This window comes from Coffea eugenioides, chromosome 1 (assembly GCF_003713205.1).
Source record: "Coffea eugenioides isolate CCC68of chromosome 1, Ceug_1.0, whole genome shotgun sequence".
Lineage (NCBI taxonomy): Eukaryota > Viridiplantae > Streptophyta > Magnoliopsida > Gentianales > Rubiaceae > Coffea > Coffea eugenioides.
Genome location: NC_040035.1, coordinates 11,616,638 through 11,628,880, shown reverse-complemented (window position 1 = coordinate 11,628,880; position 12,243 = coordinate 11,616,638). Strand labels below are relative to the sequence as shown.

Here is a 12,243-nt window from a genome sequence, read left to right as displayed (position 1 = left end):
TTTATAATCCAAGTTTCTGTAATGACTTGTAGATTGTCTTCCAAAAAAGAAAGAGAAAAAAAAAGGCAGATTGTCTCCCTCTTGACTGTTTCCTAGTACCGTCCGCACTCAAATACAAAAGGAACAACTGGAACTAAAATAGAAAGTAACAGAGACTGGATCCTTCCCTACCAAGTCATCAACATTTCTTTATGCTCCATGTGGCTCTCTACTAGAACTTGCCAATTACTACTGCCCATTAGGGAATCAGAGACAAAATCTTTAGGAAGCAGACAAGGAGAAAAAACTACATTCCTCCAATATGCACAGAATGCCAACTACATAACATATGCTATATTTTCAGTATATAAATTCAATGATCAAGCTATTGGGAGGTAAATTTATGTGAACATGGAATTCCTGACTCGCCTTATTCTTCTATGCCTCTTGTTTCTTGCAAAGGTAAATGCAACCGATTACAGTTCTGAACCTTTTTCTCCTATATATCAGATAGGTAAGTTCAATAGAAGTAGTTTTCCTACCGGGTTTTTATTTGGGGCGTCATCTTCAGCTTATCAGGTAAATTATTTGCTCCTGATTTCTTGGATTTGGTATTGATTATTTTTATTTTTTGGTGGGCGGATTATTCTTCATCTTTGGTTTGACCTTTTTTTTTTTGGGCTTTACTGTTTCTAATAGATTGAAGGTGCATGGAATCTTGACGGCAAAGGACCTAGCATTTGGGATACCTTCACACATAAATTTCCAGGTTTACATTAAATCATTTAAATCAACTTGTCTCAAAATGAATAAATGTTTTGATATCCCGGCAAACTTTCGATATTGATAGCATAACTACATCAACTTAAATACTCAAAAAATGGGTACCTTCTGAACATTATCGTCCAATTTCATCCTGGTTAGTACCCTCAGTTTATGGTATACGATCTAAATCATTGGAAGGCAGAGTACAGTTGTTCTTGATCGAACTTCATGCAAGTCAGTATAGTGGAAAGAGGCCTTATATTGACATTATTTTGCAAACTTATGTGCAATGTCATAAAGATTGAAGTTCTCATGTTAATAATGGTATTTTCTGAAACCACAGAGAAGATAAAGGACCATAACAATGGAGATGTGGCAACAGATTCTTACCATCTCTATAAGGTAATTGGATTTGTTTAACAATTATGCTTCACGCTCTCTTCGATCTCTATTCCCTAAAAAGTATTTCACAGACTAACCTTCCATAAAAGATAAAATGAGACCCTTAAGAGTATGTTTTCTATACATTGTCAGTGTACAATTTTTTTTTTTACATTAATAGGTTTAAATCATGCTTTATAACATGAATTCAAATTTGAATTTTAAATCATGTCCATGTGGCATATATTCATAATTGTTAATGTAAAAAAATCATTATACTGTTAGTGCATGAAAAGTTAATTTAAACTTAAAATTTTTTATTAACAATTTGATCAGCTTTTGTTTCATGCTACAGGAAGATGTTAGGGTTTTGAAGGAAATGAGCATGGACTCTTATCGCTTTTCAATTTCTTGGTCAAGAATCTTACCACGTAAGATGTTACTTTGCATTATTTCTTAAAGGAGTCCAAACTTATTATTTTCCACCGATCTATGTGCCTGGAATAGGATATACTGAAGTAATTGTCGTACTCAAATTTGAGTATAAAATTTCTAGAAATAGAGGTCAAAAGTCTTCTGACAAATTCTTGCATAGACTCTAAAAAAAAACTAATATTTGTTATTTAATTTTTCTGCATTGTGCAGGTGGAAGATTAAGTGGAGGTGTGAACGAGAAAGGAATTCAGTACTACAACAACCTCATAGATTACCTTCTTATGAATGGCATGTTCCCTTCTACGTTCTAAAAATATTTATTAATGATAAATTTGATTTATTGAATTAAATCAATTATCAAAACTTTCTGTCACGCTTGCAGGTATATTGCCAACCGCGACTCTTTTTCACTGGGATCTTCCTCAAGCCTTAGAAGATGAGTATAGCGGATTTTTAAGTCCTTTGATTGTGTAAGTACAGTTGAATATTGTTAACTACTTCTTTATGTCTTTTTATCATATTCTATTTCTACGATTGGGTTATCTGACAAACAAATGAGACAGAAGAAGTACACATAAAAATGCAAAAGAAGAAGTATCTATGAGCATTCCATCAAATACTTCTGTACAAAAGTGGAGGACTGCAGAAAATTTAGGTTGTGTTTGGATTGCATTTTCCATCATTATTCATGAAAAAATTACTGTAGCGATTTGATATATGTGAGGAAAAAATGTGATAGGAAAATGTGATCACGGAAAACGACAATATTTTCTGACGAAAACAAGCAATCCAAGCAAGGCTTTAAATGAGATACTTGACTTTAAATTAAAGTATCAACTTGAGAAACTGGGGTTCGTCTACACTTTTTTTTCCAGCAAGCGAAAAGTGAGATTTAAAAAGTGGGGGACGGAAAAAGGCTATTTGAACCCACAAAATCAAAATTCTAGGGAGAAAGCCGTCTACATCTAATTTCATCATTCCGATGATTTGTGTATGTCAGACAATAGAATAAGACAAATTTGCCATTTTGAAAAACACTGAACTTTTACACCTACACCCACACAAAAGCACCTATTTCGTGTTCATGTTACGTATTGCACATTATAGTACTGATGCATACGCAATCTAACATACTTGTAGGAATGATTTTCATGACTTCGCAAATCTTTGCTTTGAGAGATTCGGTGATCGAGTAAAACAATGGATTACCTTCAATGAGCCAGCTTACTTCAGTCAATTTGGTTATGATATGGGGATACATGCACCAGGTCGTTGTTCTTCTTGGATGAACAACAATTGCACTGGTGGAGACTCCAGCACTGAACCATATATCGTTTCGCATCATCAACTTCTGGCTCATGCAGCTGCCGTAAAATTGTACAAGACAAAGTATCAGGTTGCTTACTATTTATTCGTGCTAGAAACAAACACATGATTAATGTGGACTTTTCATCAGTGTAGCACTTATAATTTGAATAAACACAGGAGTATCAAAAGGGAAAAATCGGGATAACGCATGTTGCTTTATGGACGGTGCCGCACTCCCATTCTCTTGATGATCGTCGTGCTTCAATTCGATCTCTCGATTTTTCGCTCGGATGGTGTGTATTCTTTCATGTTATTAAAATCGTGAATACTATTTGATCTTGATGCTCTTTAGAAAATTCTGATATAGACCTGTTCTGTAAATCCAATTCACATGAACTATCTCAGTCGACATAAACTGACCAATTTATGTCACACTTTCTTACGAATTGAAAATATGTTATTATAAGCTAGTAATCAAGTATCCATATTACTTCGTTTAAGAACAAAGTCTTGATTCTTGCCCGTATAATTCACACTTCGTCCTTCTCTTTATTTATTTTTTGTTTGTTTGCTTAAAAAATTTTCTTCCTATTGAAAATGCAGGTTTATGGACCCTCTGGTTTTTGGAGATTATCCTTCTTCAATGAGAACTCTGGTTGGTGATCGCCTTCCACAATTCACAAAGGAACAATCTGAGCTCGTGAAGGGATCTTACGACTTCATTGGCTTAAACTACTATACTTCTTTTTATGTGGTTGATGCTGGTGTCTCCATTAACATCAGAAACAAAAGTTATTCGACAGATTCTAGAAGTAGTATCTCAGGTATATACTTTAATCATTGTTGAGCTAGCTGTTCTGCCAAAAAAAAAAAAAAGAGCTTATGGTTTATAGAATTTTTTTGTTAACCAAATCTATTGGAATCTTCTCTAATCATTGTAGTGGAGCGCAGTGGCAAACTGATTGGTGAACATATTGGTTCAAACTGGATTTATTATTATCCACGAGGACTTTGGAAGATGTTGCTTTACGTAAAGAAAAAGTATCAGAATCCCATCATTTATATTACAGAAAATGGTAATTCATTTATTTGCCAAAAATTTCTACACCTTAATTTCTTATCAATGTTCGTTTATGACAGCCTTGTTTCCCTATATATTTATCAAAAAAGTTTTATAAGTTTGTAATTTTTATTTTTAGGATATGTTTCTAATTTTTATTTCTGACCTTCTATTTATACCCATGCACACTTAGTTCATAAAACTACGTCATTAAACAGTACTCAAATTTTCTGCATTATAGATTTAGCAACAAGACATATGCCAATGAAATACTCTATTTCTCATAAATATATATTTAATGAACTACAAGGGATATAGGTTGGCTAGCAACCTTTTGAGTTTAATATCTATATTTTAGAGAATTCAACTTGGTAAGACATTTGAATCTCAAGTATTGTTGAGTCTCGATTTGAACTTATCAGAGATCGCAAGCACCGAAGGAGCACTCGAGATGTTGAGCTAAAGCCATTGCCAAAGGCTTAGTTGGTTTAGTGGTAACTACAAAGGACACCCTCTCCCCCCACCCACAACCAAACACCCTTTCCTCAGCCAACCCCAGCCCCAAGACAGCTCAAGATAGCACTACTCTCTTTTTAGTCCCTAATTTTCATCTGCTTCTTATTCTGTGGTCATTTAAATTTGTAATTTGGCATTAATCGCCTTTTTCATACTTTTATATTGTCCACTGAGACAGAATTCATTAATATTTCCAAGGAAGTTGATCTACTTAAACATGTCATTTTAACTGAACCCATGGTAGCTTTAATTTGGCTGGGGATGGAAAAGCATTTGATAGAGATTTTGATACTTTACTGCAGATGAAATAGACCCAATGTAACAATAGAGGACAGACTTTCTCCAAGAAATCTGCTACTGAAACAATGTTAATCCCTTTGTTAATTATTCATGCATTAATAATGTATTAGCTTCAACAATGTGTGAGCATTGACTTGTATCGTACACTGATCTTGTTAGGTGTTGATGATTCAAACAATTCTACAATGCTACTCAAGGCACTCAATGACCATTTCAGGATCAAGTACTACCATGGCCATCTTTCTTTCCTGCATAAAGCAATCCGGTAAGTATATATCTCTAACTGAAATGAAATAACTGTAAAACTCTTCTAAATTTATATTCACGCGAAGGAAGAGCACTATCTTCTAGGGAAAGTGGATAAAAATGGGACAAAGTTTCTGCACAGGGCACTTTGGGACGTTAATTTCATAACGAATGCACCATTTCAGTTAATTGTTATAAAGCATATTGCATTTTTGTACAAAATCCACTCGATTTTGCGTACATTTACTAGTACATTCAACGAAAGAATTCAAAAAATATAGCCTATGCAATACCTAGACCTGAATTGTGCAGCCTTCGTATCAATAAAAAGGACAATTTTTTTTTTGTTGTCCCCTGCTTCAAGAAAGCCCTTTTCACAATCTCTCGTATCGAAAAATTAGTCCTTGTCTTCCATGTAAATTCTTCGTATACACATGTAAATTGAAACAAGAATTGCCTTAAATCAATGAGTCAATAAAAATTAATCAACTTTAACATCACACGTAAATAACCAACTTGTCCTAAGTAAGTTGGTCACCAAAAAAAATTCAAAATCCCTCTTTTAATTGTAAGTCGGGAGTTCAAATTTCACATCCTATATTTAAAAAAATCCAAAAAATATGCCAAACTCTTATACGACCTAACATCTCTTTGATCTAGATAGACCCTCTGGGTTGTAGAATAGGATAACAGACATGTATGTTGTTGATTGAAAAAAAAAAATCACACATAAATGCTTTTTTCTCTTACAGTGATGGCGTCCAAGTCAAAGGATTTTATGGGTGGTCAATAGTGGATAATTTTGAATGGGCTTCTGGTTTTACGGTTCGTTTTGGACTCAACTATGTGGACTTCGAGAATGGGTTGAAAAGAATTCCCAAGCTCTCGGCAAAGTGGTTCAAAGGATTCCTCGAAAAATATTAGTTTGGTATAGTTGATAACATTCAACACGATGCAGCACTGCAGTCTCGATCATTCGGCAAAATATGCAATAAGATTTATGCTATTCGTGATCATTCAGCAAATTATGCGATAAGTTTTTTTTATTATTTTTTATTTGCGATAAGTTGTTTGTTGCATTTAATTTGGAAGATACTGGCATTTGGTAATTATACTTGATTGTCTTTTGTTGCAAAGATTGATATTTATCCTTAGCCTTTCTTTTAAGAAGGAAAAAACAAAAAAAGAAGGACCATACATGAAATAGCAAATTCAGATTGTGAGGTGCCTTCACAAATCTCCCCTGAGGTTTATAATAATTACAATTAAATCCCTTCACATTTCAAAAATTATACATTGCCCCCGTGAATAGTTGTTTTGGGTGTCATTTAGCTATGTATGCTAAAAAAACCATACTAATATCCCAAATTGCCCTTAAGGAGTTTTTTTTAAGTCAATTTATTGAATGAATATAATCATTGTTTTCTCCTTATCTCAATTTTTTTTGTGAGCCTTCTTGTCTCAAATTCTACCTTGCCTAAGGCCTAAATTTTTCCCTCATATTCCTCAGGCCCAATTCATTATTGTGTACTTGTGTTTTTAATTATCTGTTAAACTTTAGTGGGAGACATTAATGAGAATATATGAGAAAAATGAAAGATAGGCAGATTGAGAGGCATGATCAACTCTAAAATTTGTAACATATGGAAATAGAAATTTGGATGAAAAGTATGGATAGGCGGCATAAATGTGTCGAAATTGTGAGAAATAAATAGCAGTAGGATCAATAGATGACAGGTTGTCGATGCCTGTGTAATAATAAAAATAAACCTAGTTACCAATTCAATCAGTTTCGAGTCAATTCTAGTACTGGAGCAGGGACTCTGAATGTGCAATGGGTTACTAAATTCACCATGACTCCGAAGAGTTTGCTAAATCCGATATACCAGAATTTATTCATGAGAACTTGTTAATTTGTGTATAGAGCAAGTAAAGTCGTCTCCTCGGGGACTGGGAATATTTGTCTCTCTTGAAATTCAAAGTAACAAGGGGGTATTTTGTATAAATAGTGACAATTAAAACAGTTCAAATAGAAACAAATAGCTAGCTAAAAATTAAATGATAATTTACTAAAATCAGATTAATAATAACTAAAGATCTAGCTAAGAAATAACTTCGAAAATGGTTCACCTAATTGATCATCGATGCAAAGGTAATTCCAATTATTTACTAATAAATAGGTTATAACTGCCAAATAATGACAGTCAACCCCTCCTTACTGTGTCGGTGATTAAGGTACGCCCGTTAATCATTGCTTTAATTGAGAAATAATCCTGGGTACGCCCGTAAGATTTAATTTTTCAATTGCCTTACGTATTAGAGGAGTTCTGTTCTAATCAAATAACGCACTACCAGGGTTATTTTAGATTGGTCTGCATATTCCCTGACAGAAATCCAATTATGCCAGTTGTCACTATTTCAGAACAATTAAATAATTACGGATTTAATGCTCCAATTGACAATAGGTTACTAAATTAATTCATTATCCGGATCCAAGATAATCAGTTAATTAAACAACCATAAGCACTGCAATCAGAGAATATGCAAATACCAATAAATAATAGGAATAGATAAAATTAATTCGATCTCACAATTTTTAAACGAACCAAAGCCTCCGTAGTTTCTTGACTAGAAAAAGAGATTTAGTTCATCTCAATAGAGAAAATCCCACGCGAAAATTCAGAAGTAATTGTCGAAGACATTCCTCCAAAATTCGATGAAGTAAATCGGTTAAATCAATAGTAAACAAAAAATCCACTAAGCCAAAAGAATGACCAATTCTTTCTACTTTCGTCTGACATACGAGGGAGTAGACCCCTCAAAAAGACGAAAAAAGGAAAAGTCAAGAGAGAAACTAAGGTAGTCCAAAATTGTCTGCTCTTTTCCTTACTAAAATCCTATATATTCTCTACTTCCTATCCGGCTACCAATAAGGAGTAAAAGGAAGACTCCTAATCTCCATCGACTTCCTCCGCGGCTGGCTCTCCAAAAGCTACCAAAAAGATAGGAGTCCTAATCCTAATTTGACTTCTTTCATTGCACTTCCAAATGAGAGTCAGTGTTGCGCGTCTTTCCCAAATCTTCTGGACATATTAAGACCTGGGTTGACGCAATTACGCCAAGCAGTATTTGCAGTACGATATTCGCACTTTTTATCATATTTTGGTCCAACTTCCTGTGATCAGTACAAATGCCAAAAAGTGAGTGGCATCTGACAATTAATTCACATTTGGTAAGGTAATAGGAGAAATTAATTATAAAATAAATGAGTAAATTGCACCCCATCAATAGAGCTATTTACTAAGGGAAAATTGTTGGTGGCAACTTTTTAAGTCTTTATAGTAGTTTGACAATTTTACTACATTTGTTTTTAACATTTTGTCCTCCTTAAAAAATTTTGGTTTCGATTTGTTTTGCATAACATGAGTGTCCATTCTTCTGGAAAGATTATTGTAGTCATTTTGAGCTATGAAATGAGATAAGTGTATTACTTGAAATTAGAGAGGTGCTAGGTGAAACTGTCATAAATCTCAGAGGGTGGTTTCTAAAGTATCCCTTTTGTAAATGGTTCAAAAGATTCGTCAAAAAATAATAGTTTGAAATAGCCGCAAACATTGGATACAACGAAAGCTACACTCTTTGATCATTCGGCAATCCATTCGGGATACAATTTATCAAATTCTTGTAACTCTAGTAATGTCTCATTTGAAACCTGTTTCCAGACTAGAAAAGTCTTTTATGAAGAACAACAAGGAGAATTCATTTGTACAATCTCTAAGTCGTCTTTTTTTGTTTTTTTTTTTTGAATTTGTAAGGTACTGCATTTCGTACTTATTGATGATATACAAAAAAAAAAAAAAAAAAAAAAAAAAAAAACAAGTATACAAAACTGGATCTTGGATGGGAGCAAGAAGAAAGAGTCGTTTGGCCCAAGATTGCCATATTTCAGGCTCCATTTTTTTTTCTTATTGTTGATTATTTTCATAATTAGTTAATGCAAGACATTAACTATGAAATAAAGCGTTGTTAGAAAAAATTAGCTTCGCCTTCAATGATTCATGTTAAGAAATTTTTTCTTTTTTTTTTTATGAATTCTGTTCTTCGCAAATATGAAAGATGAATGGCACCATAGCATCACAACGTGACAACAATAATTTTGCAATCCTATCTTGTTTCGCTTTGTACCTTAATTAGCTATTAAAACAGATGGTTTAGTAAAATCTGAAATTAATCCAGAAGTGGATCATTAGTTTTTTTTTTTTAAGAAAAAGTAATACCCTATTTTTTCTTATAAAAAGCAAATTTCATTAAGGAAAAATCGCTAATTTAGTCCCTAAACTTTTTCACTAACGTCAATTTGATCCTTCAAAGTTTTTTGATACGCAATTGATCCTTAAAGGAAAATGTCTGTGCCAAGAAAGGACCTATTAGGCGGCGCCACCCAAAACATCTTTTTTCTCGCCTACACGTGAGGCCATTTAGGGGTATTTTAGGAAGAAGGTATTGGGGCCCATAATAATAATGTGTCACAAAACATTTTCCAAACATTTTCCATCGGGGCCCTTATGATGAGGTACCAAACATTTTCCATTGGCTTTCAACACTTGAAAGAGCTTGCTACATGTTATTGTGTCACAAAAGATCCGGAGCCATCAAATCTCCCTGCCTCAGTTCACACACTACACCATTACGACTAACACTACTCGTGTATTAGTATTACTAGCATTTCCGCTCGCTCGCTCGCTCATTGCCCGGATCCCTCGTCGCTACTTTCCAACATTTCAACCATGCCTAAGCTGCCGGGGAAAATCCATAATCCTGCACCTTTCTTCCTCTTCATCCTTCTTTGTTTTTCCTTCATTATTTCAGCTACGTCCGGCCTCACCTTTTCATCAGATGTAGCGGCCCTTAAAGCCTTCAAAGCCGCAATCAAGCCCTCTTCAATTAAGCCATATTCATGCCTTGGCTCCTGGAACTTCTCCAACGACCCTTGCTCCATTCCTCGGGCTTATTTCTCCTGCGGTCTTTTATGCAGTGGCAACAGAGTAACCCAGCTCACCCTCGACCCGGCTGATTCCGCCGGCACCCTGACTCCACTCATTTCCAAGCTCACTCAGCTCGTCACGCTCGACCTCTCAACCAACAAATTCTCTGCCCCAATCCCACCGCTCTACTCCCTAACCAATCTACAAACTCTTTACTCCGATTCAACTCCTTCTCCGGCTCAATCCCACCCTCTTTGACCGCGCTTAAATCCCTCGAGACGGTTGATCTGTCGCACAATTATCTTTCGGGATCGCTGCCCAACTCGTGGAGCTCGATCGGCAGCTTGAGAAGGCTCGACCTGAGTTACAACAAACTCACCGGTTCACTCCCCAAGCTCCTGCCCAACCTCATTGAGCTGGCGATCAAAGCCAATTATCTGTCCGGGCTGCTTTACAGGACTTCATTCCAGGGGTTAACTCAGTTGGAGGTTGTTGAACTCAGCGAGAACTCGTTTTCCGGGACACTCGAAGCTTGGTTTTTTCTCTTGCCTGCTTTGCAGCAGGTGGACTTGGCGAATAACAGCTTCACGCGGGTCGACATCTGGAAGCATAAGAATGGGAACAGCGACCTGGTGGCCGTCGATCTGGGATTTAACAGAATCGAATGGTATTTGCTCGTAAATTTCGCGGCGAGGCCGGCGAGGGCGATTGTGCAGGTGAGACGGGCTGGCGTTGCGACACTGAGGTACTGGCGGACGTGAGCTGCGGGCTTGGTGAGGCTATGGTAGGCATTAATCTTAATGATGATGACCGGGATGTGAGGCTAAAATGGTGGCCCATAAAACCTTCGTCTAGAATGGCGCCGTCTTCTCCAACCGCCCAAAGCTTTTTGCATTGCCTAAATCTTCAATAGCAACCGGCATCACGTCAGTCGTCAGCTCACTTATGTCCACTAGGCATTTTCCCCATTTAATGGTGTTGTTTTACTGGCATCTCATCATTGCAAGGGCCCCAATACCTTCTTCCTAAAATACCCCTAAATGGCCTCACGTGTAGGCGAGAAAAAAGATGTTTTGGGTGGCGCCGCCTAATAGGTCCTTTCTTGGCACAGACATTTTCCTTTAAGGATCAATTGCGTATCAAAAAACTTTGAAGGATCAAATTGACGTTAGTGAAAAAGTTTAGGGACTAAATTAGCGATTTTTCCTTTCATTAATGAAGTTGTTAGAGATCATCATTTACGATTTGTTTTACACCGTAGAATCCTATCGTAGAATAACATACACTAGAAATGATAGATCTATATCTTAACAAATACAAAGATTTGAAAATTTATGAATAGATATGAAAACTACAAGGTTTGGAGGAAAAAAAAGAAAGTAATAGCCTAATGGCGGCTGGTAATTGTGCAAGTCAGTGAGTCTTGCAATTCCTCGCCCCACAATTTTTCCTCCTTCCAATTCCCGTTTTTTGCCCACAACCCCGTCCCGCGCGGAAAGGGAAAATACAAAAAGGGAAGAGAAAGTGTGAAAGCTAACTTGAAAAGTGCGAACATCATAGATTACCAGCAGGTTCTTTTTCCCTTTGTTTCGTTCACTTTGGAAGTTGGAACGATAAAGAAAGACAATGGGTGGAGCGGATCAAAATCTTCTTAATTTGGAATTTCTTGAGAAATCAATATGGGACATTCTGTCTCTTAATATTTTTTTGCACACATGACGTGACTCCTTGACTCAATAATAAAGAGAGACCAGAACTAATTTGTGAACTTATTGGGAAAAACTTGAAATAAGAGTGAATGCATCTCCCAAACGATTTGTGAACTTGAGGTATGGGTGAACAGAGTCCTGAAACTCTTGAAACCGGTAAACGGAGGAATAAGACATGGGATAAATGGTTGATTAATAAATACAAGACTTACCTCTGATATCATGATAAAGAAGTAGATATTCTATTTCAAAACCAATTGAATTCATGAAGTGGCCCTGTTGACCAAAATAATAATAATAATAATAAACCAAGCTCATTTTAGTTGATTTAGAATTAGATTTAACATTTAATTGGTAATTAGATTAGAACCCGTGCCAAGGTTAATTTAGAAAATATAATTGAGTTGTGTTTTGGTAGGCATGGGGTGTGTGTAGACACCAAAATTTTGTCAAAATTTTAATGTTTTCTTGAATATTTTTTTGTTATTGAATTATTTATTTTCTTACATTTTTTTATATATTATTTTAATGTTTTCTTGAATATTTTTTTGTTATTGAA

General features: G+C 35.6%; 1 protein-coding gene and 1 pseudogene across 1 annotated transcript; both read left to right on the top strand.

Annotated features, from left to right (window-relative positions):
• Nucleotides 1-390: 390 nt before the first annotated feature.
• LOC113767848 (beta-glucosidase 12-like) lies at nt 391-5,914 on the top strand. Its single transcript, XM_027312054.1, has 12 exons — nt 391-558; nt 679-748; nt 1,088-1,146; nt 1,481-1,556; nt 1,771-1,848; nt 1,943-2,030; nt 2,701-2,956; nt 3,046-3,161; nt 3,472-3,692; nt 3,810-3,944; nt 4,904-5,009; nt 5,743-5,914. The coding sequence occupies exons 1-12, from the start codon at nt 391-393 to the stop codon at nt 5,912-5,914; spliced, it is 1,545 nt and encodes a 514-aa protein (XP_027167855.1).
• Nucleotides 5,915-9,729: 3,815 nt separating this feature from the next.
• On the top strand, nt 9,730-10,736 carry LOC113767838 (annotated as a pseudogene).
• Nucleotides 10,737-12,243: the final 1,507 nt, after the last annotated feature.

Excerpts from the sequence above, each read along its gene's own strand:
- LOC113767848 (XM_027312054.1), top strand. The coding sequence starts at position 391 with ATGGAATTCCTGACTCGCCTTATTCTTCTATGCCTCTTGTTTCTTGCA. Across the intron at positions 559-678 it reads CGTCATCTTCAGCTTATCAG|ATTGAAGGTGCATGGAATCT; the intron begins GTAAATTATTTG and ends TGTTTCTAATAG. Across the intron at positions 3,945-4,903 it reads CATTTATATTACAGAAAATG|GTGTTGATGATTCAAACAAT; the intron begins GTAATTCATTTA and ends TGATCTTGTTAG.